General features: G+C 37.3%; 1 protein-coding gene across 1 annotated transcript in view; it reads left to right on the top strand.

The window, feature by feature from the left end:
- thsd7ab (thrombospondin, type I, domain containing 7Ab) overlaps positions 1-26,667 on the top strand; it is a 121,653-nt gene that overhangs the window by 76,921 nt on the left and 18,065 nt on the right. The window contains exons 10-17 of the mRNA XM_084088999.1: positions 9,519-9,634; positions 10,171-10,306; positions 10,730-10,833; positions 13,416-13,610; positions 14,160-14,423; positions 21,854-22,038; positions 25,418-25,551; positions 25,636-25,789. Of these exons, the coding sequence (XP_083945125.1) occupies positions 9,519-9,634; positions 10,171-10,306; positions 10,730-10,833; positions 13,416-13,610; positions 14,160-14,423; positions 21,854-22,038; positions 25,418-25,551; positions 25,636-25,789 (1,288 nt within the window). The remainder of the gene's footprint in view (positions 1-9,518; positions 9,635-10,170; positions 10,307-10,729; positions 10,834-13,415; positions 13,611-14,159; positions 14,424-21,853; positions 22,039-25,417; positions 25,552-25,635; positions 25,790-26,667) is intronic.

The raw sequence follows: 26,667 nt of genomic DNA, 5'->3' as shown, positions 1-26,667 counted from the left end.
CAAGGTCTATAAAGACATGGATGAGCGAGTTTGGTGTGGAGGAACTTGACTGGCCTGACCTCAACCCGATATATAACACCTTTGGGATGAATTAGACCAGAGATTGCGAGCCAGGCCTTCTTGTCCAACATCAGTGCCTGACCTCACAAATGCGCTTTCTAGAAGAATGGTCAATAATTCCCATAAACACACTCCTAAACCTTATGGAAAGCCTTCCCAGAAGAGTTGTTATAGCTAAAAAGGGTGGGCCAACTCCGTATTAAACCCTACAGATTAAGAATGGGATGTCATTAAAGTTCATGTGCATATAAAGGCAGATGTCCAAAACTTTTGGCAATATAGTGTATATCGGCCATATATCGACATTTATATGCAGTTGTCAATGCCAAAACATTGTCGTGTCTATGTGGCTTTAGAGGCATTTGATGTGTCCCATAACAAAATCAAAATTCACATCCTCACTCAGACCTGCATATCATTTTGAATATCTCGTCTAGACTTGATTGCAGCAAATGCGCTCAGTTGTCATGTTTTTGCCCAGGTCTGAGGCAGGAACAGCTTACGCAGGTTTTCCTTCTCTGAGACACTTTGTGTCACTCACAGCGTCAGACTGAGAGAAAACTCACAATCACACAGACAGCGATGTTAAAGCTCAGGGCCCGGACCTTTGATGCGCCTCGCAGAAACTGACAGCTGCTGCAGTTCAACTTTCAACTCTTGCTCTGACAGTGTTAGTTGTTGGGTTTTTTTTATAGGCTTTTTATGATACTTATCTAGACAATATTGTGAAGAATGAGCCGGAAACAAACATTGTGTCATTTACATTTACATTTATTCATTTAGCAGACGCTTTTATCCAAAGCGACTTACAAATGAGAACAATAGAAGCAGTTAAACTAACAGTAAGACAACAATATACAAGTGCTATGACCCTTCTCAGTTTAATCCAGCGCAGTACAGTACATGTAAAGTATTTTATTATTTTTTTACAATTATAAATAGAATGGAAGAGAAAGTGTTAGTATTACTGGATCAAGTGCTGCCGAAAAAGATGCGTCTTCAGCCGTTTCTTGAAAGTGGCTATGGACTCAGCAGCTCTGGTTGAGTTGGGCAGATCATTCCACCAGTAAGGTGTGCCTCTTTGAGATGGCACCACAAGATGACGTTTGCTTGCAGAGCGCAAGTTTCTGGATGGCACATAAGTCTGAAGTAATGAGTTTAGGTAAAAGGGAGCAGAGCCAGTGATTGTTCTGTAGGCAAACGTCAGTGACTTGAATTTGATGCAAGCGGCAACTGGCAACCAGTGCAATTTTGTGAGGAGAGGAGTGTGTAGCATGCTCTGATGAAGGGCCTGATCCTCCTAATGTTGTACAAGGCAAATCTACTGGATCGGGCAGTGGTGGAGTTATGGATGACGAGCCTAGCTGAATGATGAAGTTGTGATGAAGTGTTGGGTTGGCCGGGACCACAAGCAACTCTGTCTTCACAAGGTTTAGTTGATGGTGGTGGTCCTTCATCCAGCCAGAAATGTCTGTCAGGCAGGCTGAGATGCGAGCAGCTTCCGTCGGATCATCAGGCTGGAATGAGAGGTAGAGTTGTGTGTCATCTGCATAGCAGTGATAGGAAAAGCCATGTTTCTGAATCACAGATCCTAGTGATGTCATGTAGATGGAGAAGAGAAGTGGTCCAAGCACTGAGCCCTGAGGCACTCCAGTAGCTAGATGTTGGGTCTTAGACACCTCACCCCTCCACGATACCCTAAAGGACCTACCTGAGAGGTAAGACTTGAACCATTGGAGTGTGGTTCCTGAGATGCCCTTCGTCTTTAGGATTGACAGGAGGATCTGGTGGTTAACTGTGTCAAAGGCAGCAGACAGATCCAGCTGGATGAGACCTGAGGATTTGGAAGCTGCTCTCGCCAATCTCAGAGGTTCAATTACTAAGAGCAGGGCAGTCTCAGTTGAGTGTCCGCTTTTGAAACCAGACTGATTGTTGTCCAGGAGGTTGTTCTGTGTAAGAAAGGAAGAGATCTGGTTGAAAACAACTCGTTCAAGTGTTTTCATGACGAATGGAAGAAGGGATACCGGTCTGTAATTTTCCAGATGTGCTGTATTTAGAGTGGGTTTCTTAAGCAGTGGGGTTACCCGAGCCTGCTTAAATGCTATGGGAAAGGTACCAGTGTGAAGAGAGGTGTTGATGATGTGTGTGAGTGCGGGTACAACTGAGGAAGAAATGGCTTGTAGATTAGTGGGAGTAGGATCAAGTGGACAGGTAGTAGGGCGATTGGAAAAGTAGAGTTTGGAGACTTCTGCCTCTGAAAGCAGAGAGAAGGAGGGTAGAATGTGTGTGTCAGTTTGTGGATTGGTAAATTGGCCGCTGATGGTGGTTGTTTTATTTATGAAGAATGTGGCAAAATCGTCAGCTGTTAGGGTTGATGAAGGAGGAGGAGGCTGAGGCTGAGGCTGTGTCATGACTGAGAGGGTACAAGACTGCATAGTTTTCACACACTATTCAACATGAGAGCTTTGGTTTCTATCAGATGCCTTTTTGTTCTTTTAGCAGCAGCGAGATGAGATGTTGCATGTGTATCAAAGTGCATTCAATTTGGAAAAGAATTTGATTCTTTGTGTATCCGATTGGAATCTGATCTAAAATAACTGTCGTACACATTGTGTATTGCAACTGTTCAGATCCGATTTGTGTGTCCATGCCGATCTTTCATTTTCCGAAATATCTGCATTGGTTTTTATGGCAATGACGTTGCGTTGGTTGCAGAGCATGTGAGCGGAGTGGAGCGGTGAGAATCTCCGCTCATCGCTCACGGAACTGTTCACCCCTCCACTCCCCCGCTCAAAGCTACATCAGGCTGCTCCGCTCATTATCGCTCAGCACTCAATTTGCGCTCCACTCAAATCGCCCCCCCCCGCTCGCTCCAAACAAGGAAAAAAATCTAGTAGACTAGGCCTATATCACTTTTAGCTTAGACCACAGCCTTACCTCCTAAAGAACTAATGAGTAACAACATTTTTCAAATTCAAATGTTTTATTTCAAATTACAGGCCTATGTAAGAAGGAATATAGCCTACACAAAAAGTCCTGTAAAATTAAACGAATAAATGGGCCTAATAATATAAATAAAAATTATATAAACAAAAATATGCATACATTTTTTAAAAGTAAATTAACTATAAGGCCAGAATTTTGATAAGTGAACTTTTGCGCAACGCGCACGATTAAAATTTAAATTGGCTTCCATACACACAAACTGCTGTAAAAATTAAACGAATAAATGGTCCTAATAATATAAATATTATTACGGACGACACAAATTCGGCTAAATAAAACGAACCATTAGGTCTACTTGAATGAAAAAACGAATTTGTTAGAATATTACGCTATATTTAATTTACACTTTGTTACAAGTTACCGTATTCAATTTGCTAACCTTTTGTTTTCTTCCCAGCATGTTCGCGTAGCTCACGTTCATGTTTTCGAGAGATGTGTCTTTTGAGATTCCAAAATGAATCTTTGCTGACTGAAACGATGTCTCCACATTCGTTTTCTTGTACCACATTATCATTGTTAGTTAGTTTTATTATATTAATAGTAGCCTACACCTGTGTGACTTCTCATTTTCCTTTTTGAAGTAGCCTACTTTTTAAACTCCATTATTGAGCCGAGTTTTGACTGAAAATAGTCTACTGATGATGACTATGCAAGACAGATGGATCCTGGTTTAGGTTTGACTGAGCATGCTTCAGACTCGTGGTGTGAGCTGAGCGAAATTGGAGCGAAATTGGAGCGGGAAATAAGGCGACGCTCCGTCCTTTTAAAAATGCCGCTCTGCGCTCTGTCCAAGATCCGCCCGCTCGCTCCCGCTCCACTCCGCTCACATGCTCTGGTTGGTTGGCAGACGCCAACAACAACAACCGCAACATTTAGGGGTTTGCAATACAGATGTTGTCTTATTTACAACATGACAATGTGTAGCCAACTACTGCATCTTATTAGTCAGCACTCAGCAGTCTGGTATGAGCGGCTTTATTCCGTGCTGTCGTCTCAGCCGGTTTCTTGTCTCCGTTATCGCTCGTATGTCACTTTGCAACAACACAACCTTGTTTCTGCAGCGACTTTCAGCATGTTTTCTATAACAACGTCTGATAAAACATTACATAAATCACTCGAAATCTGATCAGAGCAGTCTGACGGAAAAGGATTTCCAGATATGCGATTTGAATAGGATTTCAAACCGCAAAGGAATGTAGCTTGAAATGGATTTGTAAAAAATTGCATTTCATGTGATTTATTTATTTATTTATTTATTTATTTATTTATTTTTTGCCGTTCACACTTGGTAAATCTAATCAGATTTCAATCAGATATACACAAAAATCGGATTTGGACTGACGGTCTGAATGTAGCCATAGGGCTTTAATATACATGGTAACATAATTAACTGGAACAGAAACAGGTGCGTAACCAATCAGAAACCATGGAAACAAATAAGCTCAGGCAACCCAGAACAGGGAACTGAATTAAACCGAAAACAGAACTAGAATGAAGAACTGGTTACTAAAACCATATTTTTGGGGAAATTGAAATAAAGCTGAAATAAAATAAAATGAAATAAAATATAAATATTAGATGAGAAACAAACAAAAATGTGAAATGTTGCCTTGGCAACAAACTGAAATAAGCTTAAGTTGAAGTGCTAAAATTACTAAAATTGAAATAAAAATAAATTAAAGCTAAATGGAAATATAGACAATAATAATAAAGACATTAAATAACATAATAAAAATAACAAAAATTAACAAGAAAACTGAAATTATAAAAATAAAAATTAATTTAAAATAATAATAAATACTATATAATAATAGTATAAAAATAATGCTAACACTAAAATGAGCAAATGCATTAACTGCATCCGCTTGAAAAATTATGTAATTTGAGCTGAAGATGCTACATTAATTATATCTTTGTTGTAAAAAAATATATTTGATTTGGTGATATAATTTTAATATTTTGTTTATTTCTTTCCTCATTTAAGTAGAAGGAATTGTACTTGCATGACTTTGTTTCTGGATGTTCCACACTTCTTGTCAGGTCAAAAATGTCGTACTGAATATCCTATAAGACGTTAGCCTGGAAATCCAGACCTAAATCTGAAAGATTAATGGTCTGGCGTCGACTAATGAAAATCGCCCAGCTCGAGGGGCGGCACCAAGCATGCATTTGAAAATCTCACTGCACGCAACTGGATAACACTACGACCAATCACAACAGTAAACCCCATACGCTTAGCTACCAGCGGAGCTAACTGGTAGATTACACTCTTACCGTATCCAAACAACTGGTATTCATCCATAGCCTTCTTGCAATGTTTACTAATGACTTCGACATCACAGCGCTGTCGTCATCTGTTTAGCTCACCTCTGGCCCGCCTATATCAGATAACCCGATGTGATTGGTGCAGCTCAGATCGAGGGGCATATTTAATGAGCATCATTACTCGATGCCAGAGTAACTCGCTGACAGTGGCGGAACTAGAGTTTTATACATGGGGTGGCCAGGGGGTGGCCACTGCTACTTTCGGGGGTACACAGTACACACACACACACACAGTGGAAAAGCTTATGGAAGGAATTGGGTCACTCTGTTTGTGTCTATAAGTGTTGAACATCCAAAATATTTGCAGAAAACAAAGCTTAAGCACTAAGGAGATAAGATACCGTAGCATGTGTCTGTTATGAACTGCTGCGTTTATTTACAAAAAACCTCACATTTACAAAAAAAAACTGTTTTTTTAATTGTACTTGAAAAATGTAAACAATTGTATTGCCCATCAATATAAAATCTTATCCTAGGAAGATTTAATACAACATAATTCTTTCTTTATAATAATTTATAATTATTCTTTCTAAATATAATTATTTTTTTGTGTTCATTTTTGGGTGAACTATCCTTTTAATCTGGCAAAATCATCTCAACTTAAATTCCTGAATTGGGTATGTGATTGACTGCCTGTGTCTGGTAGATGCTCTGACCTGTTGCTGGTTCTGAAGTCTGACCACACTGACTCTGACTAGCCAGTGGTGATGCAAGGGCTGGGGTCTGTTTGCACCTGATCTGCCTGTTAGTCATTTTAAGCCAAAATGGGGGTCAACCTTGAACAAATTGCAACAGAAGCAAACTCAACAGAAGCAAGAGATTGGGTTTGGGACTGGGTCTGTGGGACTGTTTCTGGGGGACGAGTCTGAGGGAAGAACAGGAGACAATGGTAAGGAGAATGCAAAGGACAAAAGGTAAAATAAAAAGTGAATCCCCAGAAACAGTTTTCGAAACTTTCCCCTAATGGGATTCTTCTAGACTTTTTTTCCTTACTCAGGACATATTGAGGATACAAAATTATTTGAGTTTGCTTCTGTTGCAATTTGTTCAACCTTTTTTCATAAAATGACTGGACTATGTTTGTGCTTATTTAAAAAGTACTCTGATATCTCCCTTTCTTTTCATGTTTAATTGACCCTGTTCAAAAATATGACAAATTTAAAATATGATTCCAATCATATTTATATTCTAATCATCATCCAATTACCAACATTTTTATCTTAACTCTTTCTCGCAGTAGCCTATAAAAAAAAAATGGTGTTTTTGGTAATTTTCACAATTTCATGGCACCCCAGAACATTTTGTTGTATGAATATCTTAACATACCAAAAGAATGAACAGACAAAAAATTGTTTTATTCTAGCTTTGTGCGTCTTTTTTTATCAACACTTGAATGTTGGCAAGTTTCATAAAAAGCAACATGAGCAAAAAGCTGAGAAAATCGCATTTTTATCAAAGACTACATCTAGATCAGATTCATAATGATGATCAAAACACAGTAGATCGAGTCCATCAACACCCTACACCCATAAAGCTTCATAGTCCTATAGTGATCGCATTATGATATCACTTGTTTCTGCTCTTCTTTGCCTGCGTTTTGATCTCCTATCCTCACATTAGCTAGAACATTTGTATACTGTAACGTACACACGGCAAGGTACTGCATATGCGTGTATTAGGCCTAATGTAGGCTATTCGGAGCAAACCACCCTGATGCTAAACCTTAAAAACTTACTTCAAATATGATGTTTTCTTATTCGGTGAAGTTCGGTAGCTTGCAACCATCTCTCGTCCTCTGCTCGTCCGTTTGAAAACTGCGCGCGCGCCGCGCTGCCAGCGAACGTAATTATTTTTTTTTTTAATAAATCAGCATCAGCAACTGCCAGTAGCAAATAAAATTTTGGGGTGGCACCCGGGGTGGCCAATCGCATGTCAGGGGTGTCCAGTGCCACCCCGGACCCCCCTCTGGCTCCGCCACTGCTCGCTGAGCAAATTCAACTTGTGCTCTCGCGAGAACTCTGGATTACCAGGGTAATAAGACGTGATTAACAGTGCGAAAACAGTGTTACAATAGTTTCTCCAGTTTCAAAACTCTAGTTTCAAAACTCTAATGAGCTACTTCAGGGAAACCTTCAAGGAAATGTGATCCCTCACTTCATATTTCACGCTGCCGGTTATGGCAGTTAATCATTGAAAAATAATGACAACTTAGGGAGGGCAAGGGAGCGATGCATTTGTTCTTCCTCACAGTTAAATGTATGAACTATTTTTTTAATGATGCTATTGAAACATTACAAAAAGTTCCAGTTTAATCCTTTCTGTTCGCAACAAAAACAGCAATAATTTAATTTAATTTTTAATAAGTCATTTTCATATTGCAGTTTAACCATTTGAACTCTTAACTAATTGTAGCAGATAAGAATAGCCATTTTAGACGTTAAAACGGTTGAGAATGAGCATTGCCTGTTTTGAAATGTGAAATGCCCTGCACACCCAAACCATATTTGTTTCCCTGGCAGGATTTACCGCTTCTGCTATTGGTATTACGAATAAATCGGCCTTATATATCTGTTGCTTTATTATATTGTGGCAGCTTTGCAACCCTCATGAAACATGGAGCACATGGTGACTCCCTTCACAGTGGAGGATTTGATCAAAGATCAGATTACCGAATGTCCCTCTGGTGGACTGTTGCATCCCTGTTTATCTTTATCCAGGGGAATTCGAGCGAGCCGGAGCAGTGCTTAAAATACAGAAGCAGATTAAAACTAACCCCTGATCTGAAACTGAGGAGCTGTAACAGTGATAAAAGAAGAGTATTACCCAGTGACTGACTACTGTAACAGGATGTGAGGCCTTATCTGCCTCGTCTGGCTGGTACATAATGTAACCGTGGAGCAGGGAAAATAAGATTGGAAAAAAAGAGGCATTGTTGTGCAGATGCTGCTGAGCCTTGCTCAACAAGGATTCTGATGTAATCCATTGTATGGAGTAAGGCTGGGCAATATAGCTAAAACCAATAAAGCTAAAAAATCGTGTTATTTTTCAGCCTTTTGATGATATATACAGTAACTTAATATTTACCGAATGCATTTGCTTTGAGATGGCTTAAAGGGAAAGTTCACCCCGAAATTAACAACATTAAGGAGATATTTTGAAAAATGTCTGTTTTTGATCATTTGTTCATAGAAAGTCAATGGGGTCCAATGTTGTTTAAAATATCTTCTATTTTGTAGAAGAAAGTCAGTCATATGGGTTTGGATCAACATAAGTGTGAGTAAATGAGATTACTTTTTTTTTTTAGGTGCACTATCCCTTTAAAAAGGTGTTTGTTTGTTTTTTCAAACATACCTGTGTACTTTTAAAGTCAAATAATTTCAGACTGTGTATAGTAATGCAAGAAGTAAAATACAGTAAAAAAATCAAGTTTTCACTTTTTCTTTTTTTTTACTAAGTATATTTTTAAACAGTAATACATGAATAAATACCATGTGGAGACTAAATCTTGAGTTTTGAATTGATTCCATTTGAGCTGATACAAAAAATGGCTCAAGTTTCCATTTCTAATGCTGTTTTGTGAATTCAGTTATCTGAGATGCAGTGCAGATTATTTTGTGCAACAGTCTATGTAATGCAGCATTACATAGAGGTTGTCTGAAGGATGGAGCTGTTAAAACTATATTGGACTCGACAGCAAACTACCAGCTTCTGTGCGCTGTTACTCATTTCACATGCGAAGTGTGCTCTCAGAAATCTTACAGGCACAGCAGTATAAATTGCCTGCTTTATTTGAAGGGTCAGAGAGAACGGAAAATGCTGATAAAGCCTTGACTAAAACAGTCAATGATACTCAGAGGAAAAATAAAATGCTACAAAAGTGTAGAAAACATCCCATAAGACTTATTTTTGGCACAAACAACAGGGAAATGTAAAGTGAAAGTGTTTGAATACATGTGTGTGCAGGTGACCTGCATTAGTTGTTAGATAAATATCAGCCTGATATATAAATCTTATTTCGATGATTGGGTCTTTGGTGAAAGTGCAACACAGAGCTCTCAGTGTATTCCTGGGCTCCATATCCACCTAATATCCCACTGAGAGTCTTGTTTGTCTGTTTGTTGTCTTAGATGTCCTGAAGCCCCTCGGCCGGAGTCAGTGCGACCCTGTCTGCTGCCCTGTAAGAGAGACTGTATAGTGACACCCTTCAGTGACTGGACAGAGTGTCCCACATCCTGTGAAGCAGGTACGCTATTGTTCTGTCTGTCTGTCTATCTATATATCTATCTATATATCTGTCTGTCTGTCTGCCTGCATGTCTGTCTCTGTATCTGTCTATCTGTCACCCTTTCATTCTATCATATCTGTCTGTCTGTCTGTCATTATATCATATTTGTCTGTCTGTCTATGGTTTTGTCATTCTATCTGTCTGTCTGTCTGTCATTATATCATATCTGTCTGTCTGTCCACTATCTATCTGTCTGTCTGTCTATGGTTCTGTCATTCTATCTGTCTATCTGTCTGTCTGTCTGTCTGTCTGTCTGTCTGTCTGTCTGTCTGTCTCTATCTATCTATCTATCTATCTATCTATCTATCTATCTATCTATCTATCTATCTATCTATCTATCTATCTATCTATCTATCTATGTCATTCTATCCATCTGTCTGTCTGTCTGTCTGTCTATATATCTGTCTGTCTGTCTGTCGTTCTATCATATCTGTCTGTCTGTCTGTCTGTCATTTTTTCTATCGTTCTGTCTACCTTTCTGTCTCTCTTAGCAGGTCTGAATGGGCAGAATAATAAACAGTTTCGCTATCGAGTGGTCATCCAGATGCCAGCTAATGGAGGTCAGGAGTGTCCGGACGTCCTTTATGAAGAGAAAGACTGTGCGACTCCATCTGTGTGTCCGGGTTACAGGTACCTCTTTACCCACAAGCCCTGCCTCTACTCTCATCAGTTATTCTGAGCTCTATCTCACATCCACTGATGACTTTCAGTATAGATTTCTGCTCAAATTGATCTTCTTGAGTAAATGAAGATATGTACACCTATAGGAATAGTCTACCCAAAAATAAAGATTCTGTCATTATTTATTCAACCTCTTGTCATTCAAAGTATGCAATTCTTTTTCTCAGTTCTCAAAAGTAAAATGGTTAATTCTGATAAAAAAATAATGAAGTCAAGTAAAACTGTTATCAGATTGTGGACAGTTTAATTAAGATGAGTTCATTTTCTAAGGCAGTGGGGTTCCTGATATTTCAGTCAGCTAATTAGGATTTACAGTGTGCTAAATTATCAACCTCTGCTGATAATTATAATGATATCACTTTGAATTTGCAGGTGGAAAACGCACAAGTGGCGTAAATGTCAGCTGGTCCCATGGAGCATCCGCAGAGACAGTAAAGGAGCTCAGGAGACCTGTGGAGCTGGAGTCCAGACTAGAGGTTCGTCAGCTGGCATGTACAACATTAATCTTTCACCTCATGGGCACATTCACAGTGTTTAGCACACTGCACAACAACCTGTTTCTTATTCACTAAATGCCCTCAATCGAGAATTACAGCATGCAGATTGCGTTCATCGCCGATTTTGTGCATATTTACATAATTCCTTTAATCAGATGCTAACTCTGACAGTATGTGCACAATTCATTCATGGTGAATTTCCTCATGGTGTCCAGATACTGTCTTTCTGTAGCTGTGAAATCTTATGCAATAACCATAATTTTGGTACATTATCTGATCTAAGATCTTCTCTTGAATCTGTGAATTTGTATTGCTTTCTTTCAGAATGGGCTGACTTGCATTCTACTTTATTCCTCTGAGTTTGTTGCTTTATTAGTTGGAGTTTTCCAGTTGAAGTCAGCAAAGTATTTTAATAATCGTTTTGTTCACATTTGATTTAGGTTCTTTTCATGCCTTTTTGTTACCTCTTTTAGAGATTCCTATCACTCATAAGGCAGTGGAAGACTATATCATGAATTATACTGGTATATTATATTGGTCTGACAAAGGCTTCCATCACACTAGACTTCACATTTGCCCTTCAGTGCATGACAGGAGCAGAAGCAATCCTTCAAACTCTTGATCTGATTGCTTTCGACAGTACGGAAGGGCGTCTTTGTGTTGCCGTCATTACTCTATTGAACTCTGTAGTGCCCCAAAGTTTGACCTAATGGTTCCTGTTTACTCGTCCTCACGTCACTTCCAACGTGACTGTGTGTCTTAATAGATTACACAGCCTCACTGGAATGACAAAAGCTTAACAGGCCTATCTTTACAAATGTAGTAACTCTCTGAACTGCTCATGTTGGACTCATTGTAGCTGTCTTAATAGTGGTGCATATATTTATATGGACCGTATCATTATTGGGTTCTAGCCTTTTATTATTATATTATTTATTAATGGATTTTCTTTTCTTATATTATTTTTTTTTTATATTTTAATATAATGTGTCATTTTCACACAAAAAAATAAGCTTACTTTTATAGCTGATCATTTCAGTGTTTGAAGCATTTAAAACTGGAGTGTTAATTTTTTTCATTTACCTATCGAACATAGTGTTTAACATACTTACATTCATTTAACATAATTTTAACATTAGATAAGATAATTATCTATCAGTATTGTCCCAAATATCTATCATGCATTTAATGTACTTTTTATTTAAAAAAAATTATAATAATCAGGATTACAATGGAATACAAGGGGGAAAAACCTATAGAATTTTTTACACCTAGGAAAAAAGTCATGGTCAAGTCAAAAGTCAAATGTCTTTAGTGAATATAAATGGTTTTTAGTTATGTTCCACTATATAAAATTATGTAATAAATAAATCATGTATTGTAAATTAGAAAGCATATATTATATTCAGTAAATATACATTTATTATACATTTTAAATCCTACATTAAATATATATGGTTTTTAGTAGTGTGTCAATGGATTAAAAAATTTACTTTCACACATTTTTACTGTAATTAATCGCAAAGTTTTTAATATATTTTTATAATGTAATAATTTCACAGTTAATCTCCAAATTAATGTAGAAACAACATAAAGACAGTATATTTTAAGTACTTGTTTAATGGCATCTTTTTATGAATGAAGGCCAGTATCACCAATAGTAATACAGCAACTGGTGTCTATGAAATGTATTTATTTAAGCATTAGTTATAGCCATTTAGCATTACAGTGTAATTGAAAGCTTTCGATGATTTTTTTTTTTTTTTTACATTTGTTATCCTTCAGAAAATATAACTTTTAATTTAAGTGAACTTAAAAGAATCCTCACATAAACCCATAATAAATTTAATATTTACCTGTGTCACTATACAGGAATTGAATAAATGTATCAAGCAGTCTGCTCTGCATAAATTGTAAATTAAATCTAGATTAATCCTTATTAAAGCTACATAAGTTCTTTAGCCAAGAGCAGTGAGTTGTTTTCTCTGTTACCTTTGTTATTTGATTAACTTTACTGACAGACAGCATTAGTGGCTGCTGTCACTTTAAGAGCAGCCGTTGCCGAACATGACGCGGATCTCACACACGCTTCATTCTCTCACAACTTTAATTTAAGACTTTGTTTAACTCATTTAAGACTGCTCTTATGAGGATATTCGACAAAACGGACAGTTCAGTTGCATAATTGTGTGTGTTATTGTTCGTCGTGTGTCACATAGACGGACATTCACAGACAGCGCGTTATGCTCTGAAATAATTTTTCAGATATTGCTATACACAAAGTCTTATTGGATCCTAATAAGTATAATTGGGGAACAACTGGGGAAAAATTATTGAATTATATAAAAACTACAGAAATATAATGCATAATTTAAACTGGTTTCTGATCAAAGTGAACCGCATGACTCTCTCTCTCTCTCTCTCTCTCTCTCTCTCTGTTCTATAAATAAGCATCTTCTGTTCACCTGCACCTTTTCTCTCAGTATCTGGTGCTGTGCCACATCCTCTCTGTAATCAGCAGGCGTCTCTCACCGCTGTGTGTGTGTGTGTGTGATCTGCAGCTATCTCATGTAGGCAGCTGGATGGGACAGTGGCTGATGTTGTGCAGTGTCTGAAGTTTGCCAGCAGCATGCCTGTTATGAGCCAGCCCTGCCTGTTACCGTGCAGAGACGATTGCCAGCTCACCAACTGGTCCAAGTTCTCTCCTTGCAGCTCGGACTGTGTAGGGGTTCGTACGCGGAGGAGAGCTCTCGTGGGTAATTAGGACATATGCATCATTAACACTGTGGTTTGAACTCAGGAGGTATTACTGTACCATTAGTTTCCATGAGCAAATCACTGAACCAGAGATGGCATAAATGCTAAATGACTTCTAGCTCAAGGGATTATCCTCATTATGGTCCAAACATATTTTAATGTATTTCTACGACTGGGTAATGCAAAGAAAAGACAATATACGACATTTTACAATATTCAGAATATCTTGATTTTTGTTTTCTGCTTTTATTTAATAAAAAAATCAGTAAGAAATTTAATTTTGTAAAATTATAGAACTCAAAAATACATCATGAATATTGGATATATCACCCAGTTGTTATACTGTAAATGAACAGCCCTGCATGCTTTAGCTTCATATCATGTCGAAAAAAACATGGTAAACCATTGTGCTTTTTGTAAGAAAGAGAGACATGATGAGTCTGGCTGCTGGCAGCAGGTTTAGAGTTGACCTCAGTGTTCATGACTCATTCATTAGTGAGCTTAATTAATGCCGTAATCAACACTTACAGTACTTCCTCTGATTTCAGGAAAAAGCAAGAAGAAGGATAAGTGTAAGAACAGCCAGATGTACCCGCTGAGCGAGACTCAGTACTGCCCCTGTGACAAATACAACGCTCAGCCTGTGGGTAACTGGTCTGACTGCATCTTGCCCGAGAGCCGAGTGGAGAGCGCTCTGGGCATGAAGGTACAGGGAGACATTAAGGAGTGCGGGCAGGGCTACCGGTACCAGGCCATGGTGTGCTACGACCAGGATAACAGGCTTGTGGAGACGTCGCGCTGTAACAGTCATGGTAAGAAGTTCAGAAGTTCATCATGTAACTGACGTCATGACAAGCATTAGGACGTAATTATAGTTAGCCAGACCTTCCTAGACTGCGCTAAACTAATTTATATTCATTAGCCAAGACAAGCCATGGTAAAAAATCCCATCCTGTGAAGAACTGACTCTTAAGTCCTTGCAGACTACGCACGTCCCCCCCCCTCCCCCCCTTTATGAGCCAAGTGGATTTTTTAAAATGCAGCTTGAAAGCTTTTTTAAAAATTGTCTTTAAAAATGACGTTGAAAAATTAAAAGTTTATTCTGATTAATTATTAATAATTTTGTTTTATCTTATTTTATTAATTTTTTACATTTATTACCAGCCAGTCTAAATATTGTTTAAATAACTGTTTTTATGGACTTTTAGTTATGCTGCATCCCAATTCGCCTACATATACTATGCCCTAAAAGTGAAGAAAAAGTACATACTTCTGAGTGTGTTGCAGAAGAGTAGGCAAGTTACCACTCTGTCTCTTAAGCCACTTTCACACAGAGATTCCGGAAAATACACGGATAAAGTGATCCGGGATTTGACCCGGGTTCGTTTGATTTTGGTTCATTCACACTGCCAGTGATTTTCCGGAATCAGAGAGTGCGTTCACACACAACCCGTAAAAATCCCGTAAAGACATGTGACATCGATGTGACTTTTAATGTCTCAGCAGCGTCTTAAGTTTGCTTATGAGCTGCGATCTCTCTCTCGAAAAACCACGCTTGTGCATTTTTTCTCTGATTCGATCATGAACTTGCGCATTACGCACCGTTTCACAGCTGGGGAACGATCCTGGCTTCAGCGTCATCACTACGACACGGCATTATTACGGCTTTTGTTCACACAGCGCGAGTTCCAGGACTGAACACGGCAATGTTACTAGGTCCCCAACCCGGCATCGATCCCGGCATAAATCCCGGGTCGTGTTTGTGTTCACACAGAAGGCGCTCTGGCAATTTGCCGGCAATTTCCCGGGTTCAAAGCGCTGTGTGAAAGGGGCTTTAGTTACATGCATCCAGTCACTGTTTAAACTGCCCTGTCAATCATCTTGTCACAGTTAAAATCCTCCACATTCAATTCAATTTAATTTAATTTCCTACTGTATCAGAGACAAATATACCCTCTGTTCAGTTTAGTTCTTGTCTGGTGTCTTCAAGGTTAAGGTTGGATTGTGTTGCTTCTGTTTTCTTCTTCTGTGTCTTCATGTGCCAGAGTGTTTTGTTTGGTTTATTTAGTTTAATAAAGTTTGGCTGCTGCTAATGAATCCTCTACTTGCTTCCTTGTGGAACCAACCTGTGACAAATATAGTATTTTTATTTTATTTTTTAAGCTGATAATATAAGTGCTTGAAGCATTTAAAACTGAAGCTTTAGCAATGTTTTTTTTTAATTATTTGCTTTATTTATTTAATTTTAATAAAAATAAGCTACTTTGAAGAATTTTAATTAAATAGGTTTGCACGGCCATGGAAAACCCTGCCAAAATTGAATTATTATTTTTATGCCTGAAGGTTATTGAAATGGAAAAGAAAATCATCGTTAGGCTGATAGCCTCGTGGACAACATGTTGCGCCGTTGTGCTTCGGGAGACACGAGTTCGAGTCCCGGCTCGTGGACCTTTCCCGATCGCCTCTCTCTCTCTCTCTCTCTCTCTCTCTCTCTCTCTCTCTCTCCCCCTCACCTCACCCCACCCCACCCCACCACCTCCTGTCTAGTTAATGTCCTATCCTAATAAAAGGCAAAAACGGCAAAAAAAATCGAATAAAAGTTTTTATTCATTCATTTATAAAAAAAACTCCTATCATTCATGTCTAAATTTGGTGTGTCCAATCAAGTCGTACCTACAACATATGATTTGCTTTATGCTGAAAATCTACTCATCTTCAATTCAAGTCAAACTGAGTCTGGCTAATAACAGCCCACTTAGGAACAGGGTAGTTTTATGTTTTATGCAGTTTAGGGGCAGGTGAATCACACCTCCATTTGACCGTGTGTTGTTTCATCCCTGTTAATTCGTCATTGTCTATAACTTCCTCTCTCTAGTGACCTTTCTTCTGCTCTGTCTTTAAATGATCTCCTCTGTTAGTGAAGCTTCTGGTGCATTGCTCACTTAATCTTGTTATTTGTATGACGAGCAGGCTGGTAAGAGCACCAGGCGCCGCTCGGTTGGTTCTGCCCTCTGTCTGAGTGGCTGTTTCGCCTGGCTGATCTCCAGGTATAAATCTCTGCCCTCATTAAAGACCGCATGCTGTCCGCGGGACTGGGCCTAATCAGAGCTGACTTTAACCACTGACAGATACTCTCGCTTTTGCAGCATACGGCCCACGTGGGGATGGGAATTGAGAACGGGTTCTCATTTAGGACTGAATCCTTTTTTCTTTTTTCTTTTTTTTTATGAACAAATGATTTTCATTTTTTTCTCTTTTTTTTATGCACTAATGATTTTCATGACATCAGGGTCATAAATAAACACTGCAATATAAATAATATTAAAAAAAAAAATATATATATATATATATATATATATATATATATATATATATATATATATATATATATATATATTCAAACTGTGCATTTTCTATTTATTTTATATATTTATATACATTTTTTAATTTAAAAAAATATATTTATTATTTATATTTGTAATATACATATTTTTATATTATTTGTATTTATAATATAATTATACACATTTTTATATTTATACATTTATTATATATATTTATCATTTGAATTTTTATATGTTTATTCTTTATATAGAAATAAGGAATAAATGTAAATATTTATATAAATGATTATATGTAAAAATCTATAAAATCTTAAAAATGAGCTTTGGTGACTACATAAAGTTGCCAGTTAACTGGTAACATTAGTAGGAAATGCAATATTATATATGGATTAATTTGAACTCTAATAATGACCCTAATTTTAGTTACGATCAAACAGAAATCATCTAGTGAAGAAAATCTGTTGCAATTTATGATGTTATATGAGCTATTTAAATAGTGATGCTTGACTGGGCAAACATCAATAATAAATACTGATGATAATGATGATGTAGGTTGATCAGCAGCCCACGTTTAAAAACTGAAATGAGAGTTGTCAAATGATAATGAAGTAAGAGTTGCCATGAGCTTATAATAATCCTGGCAAAAGGCTCAAATGTTGTATTATTCAGTTACTTCCTCTACTTTATTTCCCATGAGTTGAAAGACTTGAGAATTGAACTCCACAACTGATTTAAGTTAAATTATTTGCAAGAAAACATCAATGCATCACGAATGCCCTCCCGGGGACATTTCACCACTTCATGGGCTTTATGGATCTCCATGCGGCGCCTCTTAAAGCTCCCCGGAGTGGTGATGTCATCAGCAAATCCCTCATCATCTTTCTTTATCTTTTTTCTTCAATCCCATTACTCTCTCTGTCAAAATCTTTGTTCCAAAACCCAGTGAGCGGCTACGTAGGCTGCATTGTAAGGTATCGCCAAAGGCAGCATCGCATATATCCTTCACGGAAAAGACAATCCTATATTGAATTGCGACAGCCTCGGTGAAAAAAATCCAATATGTTGATGAAACAATTGGATGTTGATTCTAAATATAGTGATGTACTGTAATTCAGGAAATACTGATACAAATACTGACAAATACTTATAAAGATAATGAAATCCTACTACTACTTTACCCAATATGTGTTTGTGCACTGTTAAGAGACTGTCTTAGAAGGCAGCTCAGAAGGTTTTGGAGCGGAGCCATTCGCTCTCTCTCGCTGGGTTAATCACTACAGTTCCTCTTAATAGAAGGTTCTGTCTTACATGCTGCCTTAGGCTACTAAAGAAATCCTTAAATACTCTCATATCTCTTCTCTAAAAAAGGGCTAAACATAAATGCATGTTTATTTCTGAATGTTTTTTTAAACGCAACAGATACAGCAGTTCTGCATAGTATTTGCTTCCGCTCATACATACACTACCGTTCAAAAGTTTGGAGTCAGTAAGTTTTTGTTTGTTTGTTTTTACAAAAATTAACACTTATAGAGCAAGTATTTACAGTATAGACATTTATAATGCAACAGTGATTTCTATTTCATTTTGTACTTTAAAATAATCATAGTTTCCACAAAATATTAAGCATTAAGAAGTTTTCAGCATTGATGATGATAATAATAAGAAATGTTTCTTGAGCATTAAATCATCATATTAGAATGATTTCTGAAGGATCATGTGACATTGAAGACTGGAGTAATGATGCTGAAAATTCAGCTTTGCATCACAGGAATACATTACATTTTAAAATGTATTCACATAGAAAACTGTTATTTTAAATTGTAATAATATTTCACAATATTACCGTTTCTGTTTTTTTCTTCTTTTTTTTTAATCAAATAAATGTTGAGCATAAGAGCCTTCTTTCAAAAGCATAAAAAAACGTACTTAACCAATCCCAAACTTTTATACGGTCCTGAAATTAATCAGGAATGAAATGTTAATTTGTTTTTAACATGAATGTTTAATTTTGTATTTACAAGCTTCAAAAACTATTGCATTTGTGATGGGATTCTGATGTTCATGCTTTGCCCTTAACAGCCTGATTCAAAGGACTAGTTCACTTAAAAAATTAACATATACAGTCATCATGCCATTCCACTTATTATTTACTGTCAAGTCCAAAAACATAGTTTCTTTCCATGCAATTGAAGCATACAGCATGACTAGAGCATAAAACTAGTCCATGCTGTATGATTTGTGTGCTATATTGTGTGTTCAGGAACAGACAGATTTTGAACTAATCCTTAAAGCTTTCAGAGTAAGTAACTGTGAAACTAACTTGTTTTTCTTTGATGACTCACCCTTTGGTTCGTGTGTTTGGCTCAGAGTCGGGATGTGGATTGTTTTGAAGGAATGAGGTCACTACGGGCACAACAGAATAACACGAGGACTGCCATGTTTGGTGAAGGCCAGTGGCGTCCTGCCACCTCTGAACTGGCTGTAGGGACAGAGAGCGTTACATGTTGGGTCGAGTGGTCGGCGAACAGCCAGCGGAGGCTTGTTTTCTCCTCCTAGAGGGCATTTACTCTGTGTTAGCAGTGGAACAGGATTGATGTGTCTTAACACTGAGGGCCAGAGGAGATGGGAGAGCTGTTTTACACAGACACATTGTGACTGTACAGGGTATTTGGGGTCGCTGCAGTATCTCCCCCCTCGGGAACCGACTCTCTTCCTGCCCGTCACGGCCATGTCAAATCCTGGTTAATCTTTCGAGGGAGAAAAGACTGAATCTCACCCTTGACCTCTGATTAATTGCTTTGATTTTTCAATCAGAAGCCCCACTTCAGTTGGTGAATGTTTCACGGCTTGCGTTCGAACTGCTTGATAGTTGCACGAGATGTGGCAAGTTTTGAATGTCAGGTAGAGAGGTGACATTGTTCTAATTTTTTTTTTGAAGTATTCAGATAATTTATGGTCTCAAGAATTTGAGTGAATCTCATGAAACATGTCAGGATAATGTCTGGGTCATTCAAATATGAAACTGTATATAAGAAACTGTTGGCTGTTTTTAGGACCTTTACGGATCTAAGACTTTTTGCATTGATTAAATTTGATCCATAACATAAAATATATATATATATATTAAATTGCATTAAATATACGTTATTAAATTTAATTGTTTATCAATATGTTTGAACAATTTTATTTAAATAAAATTAAAAAAAATTAGATGTTCTTGACAAAATATGAAAATCCATTATGTAATTGTATATAATATTTTTATTATAATATTGTCAATTAAATAATTCGATTTCTATTGACAACTTTTTTCCCATTTGATTTCACAATGAATATTTTGTGAGATTCTTTTCTAACATTGAGTCTCCTCATTAAATTGGTCTCATTATACTGATTCCATCTTTAGCACAGTAGTTGCACACAGTTGCATGCAGAGTCCAAAAAAAGAACACTCACCAAGTGCCAAATGCTTGTAATATTGGTTTTGGCAAGGAATGAAACAAATAAAACTGGCCAGTTGGTTGCTTTAGGAAACAAATACAGGGTTGAAAACCGTCAGAGTTTTTCTTTTATTTTTGTATCAAAACAAGCAGTGTTACACACACCACACTCAACACCTGAGGGGAAAAATTCAATTATTTTTGAGATAGGTGGCAACTGGCAAGTGGCAAGTGACAAAATGACCTGTTTGCTGCAAAAAGAAAACAACTTAAAGGGTTAGTTCACCCAAAAATGGAAACTGTCATTAATTACTCGCCCTCATGTCGTTCCAAACCTGTAAGACTTTCGTTCATCATACAAAGCGATCGAGTCTCTTCAGAAAATTTTGGCTAAACCGCTCAATTCATATGAATTCGTTTTACGATCTCTTTATGAACTTTCTGAAGAGTCAAATTGGTAGTTGCGTAGCTGTCAATGGAAGGACAGAAAGCTCTCAGATTTCATCAAAAAGATCTTCATTTATGTTCTGAAGATGAACAAAAGTGAAATGGGTTTGGAATGAGATATGAGAGAATTTACATTTTTAGGTGAACTGTCCCTTTAACCCTGTGCTTAAAGATTCAGCACGTCATGTGAGCTGAGGTGAATAATCTCGGTGTGTGTTGTCCATTGATATGGTGAACATATGTTTGACATCATAGCTGTTTTCATTGCCTGTGTGTGTTTGTGAATATCTGGAACGATGTACTGACCAATCAGCTTCCAGAACCATCAGTTTTATAATGTATTATTTACCACAGTATTTTGGAAGCAGCAATATCTACATTTGACTTTGTTCTTAGCCAAGTGTTGGCTGCTCTTAAAAGGCTTCTGTGAAGGATATGGTGTTCAGGGACGTGTGTGTGTGTGTGTGTGTGTGTGTGTGTGTGTGTGTGTGTGTGTGTGTGTGTGTGTGTGTGTGTGTGTGTGTGTGTGTGTGTGTGTGAGGCCTGCAGTATGTACTTGGGAAAGGCTGATCCTCTTGAGCCAAATGAGTAGGCAGTTCACACGGCTCGAGCAAACAGCAGTAATAATAAAAATGTATAAGCATATTACATTTCTCTGACCCTGCAGCAAACTCTCCACAAAAATACTGCATCTCAAAACATGCCTATTTATACCAATTGCTTTTGAACTTTTTATGCACCTCATAATGTTTTCTGCAAGGTACAAGCTTGCTTTTCATTTTTAATCAAGGTTTAAACCACTTCAAAACGGCACGTTCGATATTGCCCTGCAGGAAAATCCAGTTAAAACCAGCATCTGATGGTAGTTTGTTTTGCATGCTTTCTTGATAGTTATTTATAGTCATCATTAGTTGGGAAGAAAAACTGGAAGAGACCATCTGAATAACATGTAATTTATTTATTTTTTGATATACTGTAAGTTTTGACCATGCATGCTGTTTTTTTTTTCAGGGTATATAGAAGAGGCCTGCATCGTCCCTTGCCCTTCTGATTGTAAACTCAGCGAATGGTCCAACTGGTCGCGCTGCAGCAAATCCTGTGGCAGTGGGGTCAAAGTTCGCTCAAAATGGCTCAGAGAAAAGCCTTACAATGGAGGAAGACCCTGCCCAAAACTGGACCACCTTAACCAGGTAAACGTCACCCTTCCTTATGCATGGAGGAAAGAATTGTAAAGCACGTTGTTTTATGTCTTATACAATGAGTGCCTTGTTTTTTCTGCTCCAACACCGAGTGAGCTCTGCCGCACTAAGGCAAAAGGTCGTAACTTACATTTTTGGCGAAAATGAGTTATTGTAATTTTTAGGACAATAAACATAAGTTTTATCATATAGACAAACATCAAGTTTCAATTCGATTGTTTTTTGGGAGGAATAAGATTATGTTTTTGGCGTAACTTCAAAAAGCCAAGGGGAAACTATGGTAGAAGCCCGTAACGTCAGTTACGGCTTTATGCCTTCGTTTCTCGCTGCTCCTGAGCACTCGAATGAAGTTACGGGTGCGCTGCTGTGAAGTTACGGCACTCTGCCTTGTTCTAACCGACCATCAAAGTATTGCCGCGCTGGAGTTACGGGATGTAGCAATTAAATAACCTCAGACACACACGTACATTTTTCACAATGATTGCTTTTGTTAGATTATTGACATCTAGGTTTGAAGAATGGCATACTCTCGGGGGAAAATGATGGTGGAGATGGCTTTGAATCATAGCCTTAAGCTAGCGATACTTCACAAACTAGACACAAACACTTTTCGAGCCATAATCAACAATTTATCCAGTAACAAGCGCTGCATAGAGCAGGCTTGTATGATATCTTAATTCACAGCCCGTAATACAAGTCTACATGTACAACTGAAATAAAATGCTTCTCATAGGCTATAGCTCTCGCCTGCCAGTCCACTGACTGAAAACTACGCGAGTTGGTTGGTTAGAGCCGCAACGACACACCCATTATACACCAGCAGCAGGAATAATTTAGAGCCTACCTTTTGTTGAACCCTGGTTAAAATCCATGTCAAACAACCGACGAGAAAGCAAATCCATTACATCTACCACGAGTTTTTAAAACTTGCTACCGGCTAGTCAAAACTCCCAGGTTGTTACAGGCTGTCAGGTTGTTACAGGCTGGGTTCTTTAGGGACACCTAATCTGTAGCCCCGCCTTAGCTCTGATGCTCTGCGATGTCAAGATTGCATTGCTGGTATATGTTGTGTGTGTGTGCGTGCGTGAGAGAGAGAGAGGCGCGGGCGCGATCCCACTGTTCGATCGCGCCCGCGCCTCTCTCTCTCGCACGCACACACACAGCCATGTTTATGTGCACACGCACGCACACACACACACACACACTTCAGTTTTAGAATCAGTTTTTCAAAAAACTTTTAAATGTTCCACATCTTTTATACTTTAGTGATGTTAATCAACTTTGTTTTATGAAATTCATGTTAATTAAAACCATTCATACTTTTCCAACTATTCTCACTAGGCTACTTTAACTTCTTGTTGATACATGTGAAGCCATTTCTCAGTTTCACACTCTGGTGAGTTAAGGTCTTTTGCCTTAGTAGGGCAGAGCTGCCTACACACAGTACAAATAGTTCGATACAATTACAGTTACGCATTACAACCTCACAATCAAAAGTTAAAAGTATTGCGTTACTCCCTAAAAAAAGTAACAGTTACTTGTCAGTCAATAATGGGAAAACAAAGTAACTTGTGTTGCTCATTTAAAAAAGTAACTCTGTTGTAAATTTAAAAGTAATGCATTACTTTACTTGTTACTTGAACTTAAAAGTAATCTGATTACATAACTCGCATTACTTGTAATGCGTTACACCCAACACTGCTCGCAATTACAATAGAATAGTTAGTATTTTGCTAACATAAAGCAATGCTCTACAAATTCAAATATTATGTTCAATAGTACATTTTTTCTTTGATTAAACAATTGTATTGCTACATTTTTGATGTTGAATAAATTGTAAGTGTACTTAAAATCATTTATCTTGCCTTTTCACCCCATTTTGGATGGATGTTGCTTAGATAGAGTGTGTATTGAAATGCATTATGGGATTGTAAAAGGACACGTGAAGTGCTGCCTTACAATTTGTCCAAAAGAAGGTGTCTTAGCAGGCAGGCATGCTGATTATTCATCCCTTAAGGCATAGGAGCGCACCTATGATATCTTAAAATACTGCCTACATAGGCAGTTGACTGGAGCATAGTTCAAAGGTTTCCCTCAACTTCTAGAATTTTTGGCTCAGTTATACAGTGAAAATTAGACGCTTAAGATGCAAAAAAAAAAAAGGTTCACAAGTGAATCTCAAATTATTCAGAAATACTTGCCTTTCATCTGAATTTTTTTACTGAGATTTGCTAGAAATGGATCACACAACATCAAAGCCTTTTTGAGATGTTTCTCCTGACAAATTATACTGTATATTTTTGGATTCTGTTTAATTTATTGAGATTTAATACTCTCATTTTATTAATAAACAGATTATCAGGTTGGTTAAAGGTCATGTCGTTTTACATGATCTTCTACATGTACTTTGTCACTGTGAAATCAGAATTGAACCCATTTATTTTCGGTCTTGCTAACTGTGTTTTTTATGTTTAGTTTGGGCAATGCTGTTTCTTAAAAAGAACAAATAAACAAGTGCAGTCTTAACTGAGCATGATGTTTTATGGTGCTTTGGTCTCTAGATGCAGATGTTCTAATGACATTTTTCTCTAACTCTCCAATAATGCTGCTCGGCCACAGGCACAGGTAAAAACACTTTCTTCTCTTCATTGGAATTTCTTTTTTAGAATTCACATTCCAGAGTTGGTTTTTAATTTCTCTTGTGGATTTTATGTTGTTGTGTTTTTCTATGAATAGGGTTCACTTTGGTGTGCAATTGCTATTTTTAAAACATTGCAGATGTCTCACCTAAGAGATATAACTGGCGCACTCAAAACAATGTTATTATTCTGACATAATCTGATAAATTCATATTATGGTGGGTTATTTATGTATGTATTTATATATTTATTTAAAATAATTCATTTTCTGTACTTGATTTTGATTTCATTAATGTGTATTTATTTATTTATTTATTTATTAATTACAATATTTTTTTTATTTAATTGTCTGTTTTATTTTTATTTATTATTTAAATACATTTTAATTGATGTATTTTTGTTTATTCAATTTTATTTTTTATTTTATTGTGTTTTTTTCTAGAAAAAAAATTAATCACAGAAATCAGGCCTTTAAACTGCCTTTGTCCCAAATTTTTGTAAAAATAGCAATTATTCATATTAATTTTAATACATTTATATTTAATAGAAAATAAAACAGCTCAGATAATATTTAGTATGACCTTGCACTGAACATTTCTTTTTCACACGGATCAGATTTTGTACTGCTTTTTATGAAAAATTCCTGGTGTTAAAATCCGAGCTCAGTTAGAATAGTTGTATGTGGTTAGTTTAGTGGGATTGACGCTGTTATGAGTGGTCATGGGCTCATGTTTCAGGTCTATGAGGTGGTCCCGTGCGTCAGTGACTGCAGTCAGTATATTTGGGTAGCTGAACCCTGGAGTGTGTGGAAAGTAAGTAACGTGGATCTGAAGGAGAACTGTGGCGAGGGCGTGCAGACAAGAAGAGTCAGGTGAGATGCCTTTTCCTCCTATTATTATACTGTTACTCCATCCACAATACCCTGATACTGTGCTCATCTTTGATGGTCTTGCAGGTGTATGTTGAACACAGTGGATGGTCCCAGTGATGGGGTGGAAGACTATCTGTGTGATCCAGAGGAGATGCCTCAGGGCACGAGGGAGAGCCGACTGCCCTGCCCGGAGGACTGTGTGCTGTCCGACTGGAGTCCCTGGACCCCATGTGACGTGGTCAGGATTATCGCTAATCCATTTAAACCCTAGGGTTGCAGATAGGCACTGATTTGATCACTGTAAAATCTCAGTTCTTCTCCCGGATAGTGAAAGGAAACATTTTTTTGCTCAAGTCTCCTACTTCTCCTTTAAAAACCCTAGTAACGTCATGTTTTTAGAGGAGAGCTCAGCAATGTCTCAAAGTCTGAAAATCAAAAGTCAGAAATCTCAAATGAACTCAAACATCTCTCAGAACAAATAAACTTAGCTGATATACAGATTAATTCTGCTCTTCTTGTATGATAGCCAGTGTTATTTTAATATTATTTATATACTATTATAGTATTTATTGATCATTTGAAATAGCTTTTACTTTTACTTTTCTATTTTCAGTTCTTCATTTTAGTTTTAGTAATTTTGTTGTGTACTTTTGTCTGGTATTCGTTTAAGTGTTTCATCTAATATATATATAAATACATACATATATGTATGTATATTAGACAATTTTTATTTCACCTTTATTTCAATTCCAAAAAAAAAATGTTTAATAGTTTTAGTTGTCTTATTTGTGTCCATTTTAATTATCCTAAGCATATGAGACATGTCTAAGTTCATGCCTTGATGAAACATAACTGAGAAATTTCTTACATCTCCTAAGAAACATCTGTGCAATACCATTTTTGGGTTATGCCAACAGGGATATCATTTTATCCTCGGATTAAATGACCTCAGTGAGAGCCAGCAGACACTGAGGCATAAAAAATCAAAGCAGGTCATTAAGATGCACTTGTTAAACAGTAAATGAACAGCTTGAGGAGAAATATGAGAGAATTATGAGCTCACTAAAGTGAATGAACTGCAGTGTGTAAAAGACAACCCTGTTGTATCGGCCTCTT

Source organism: Abramis brama (assembly GCF_963993115.1).
Source record: "Abramis brama genome assembly, chromosome: 17".
NCBI lineage: Eukaryota > Metazoa > Chordata > Actinopteri > Cypriniformes > Leuciscidae > Abramis > Abramis brama.
The sequence above is the reverse complement of the archived record's forward strand: the minus strand, read 5'-3'. Positions and strand labels throughout refer to the sequence as shown.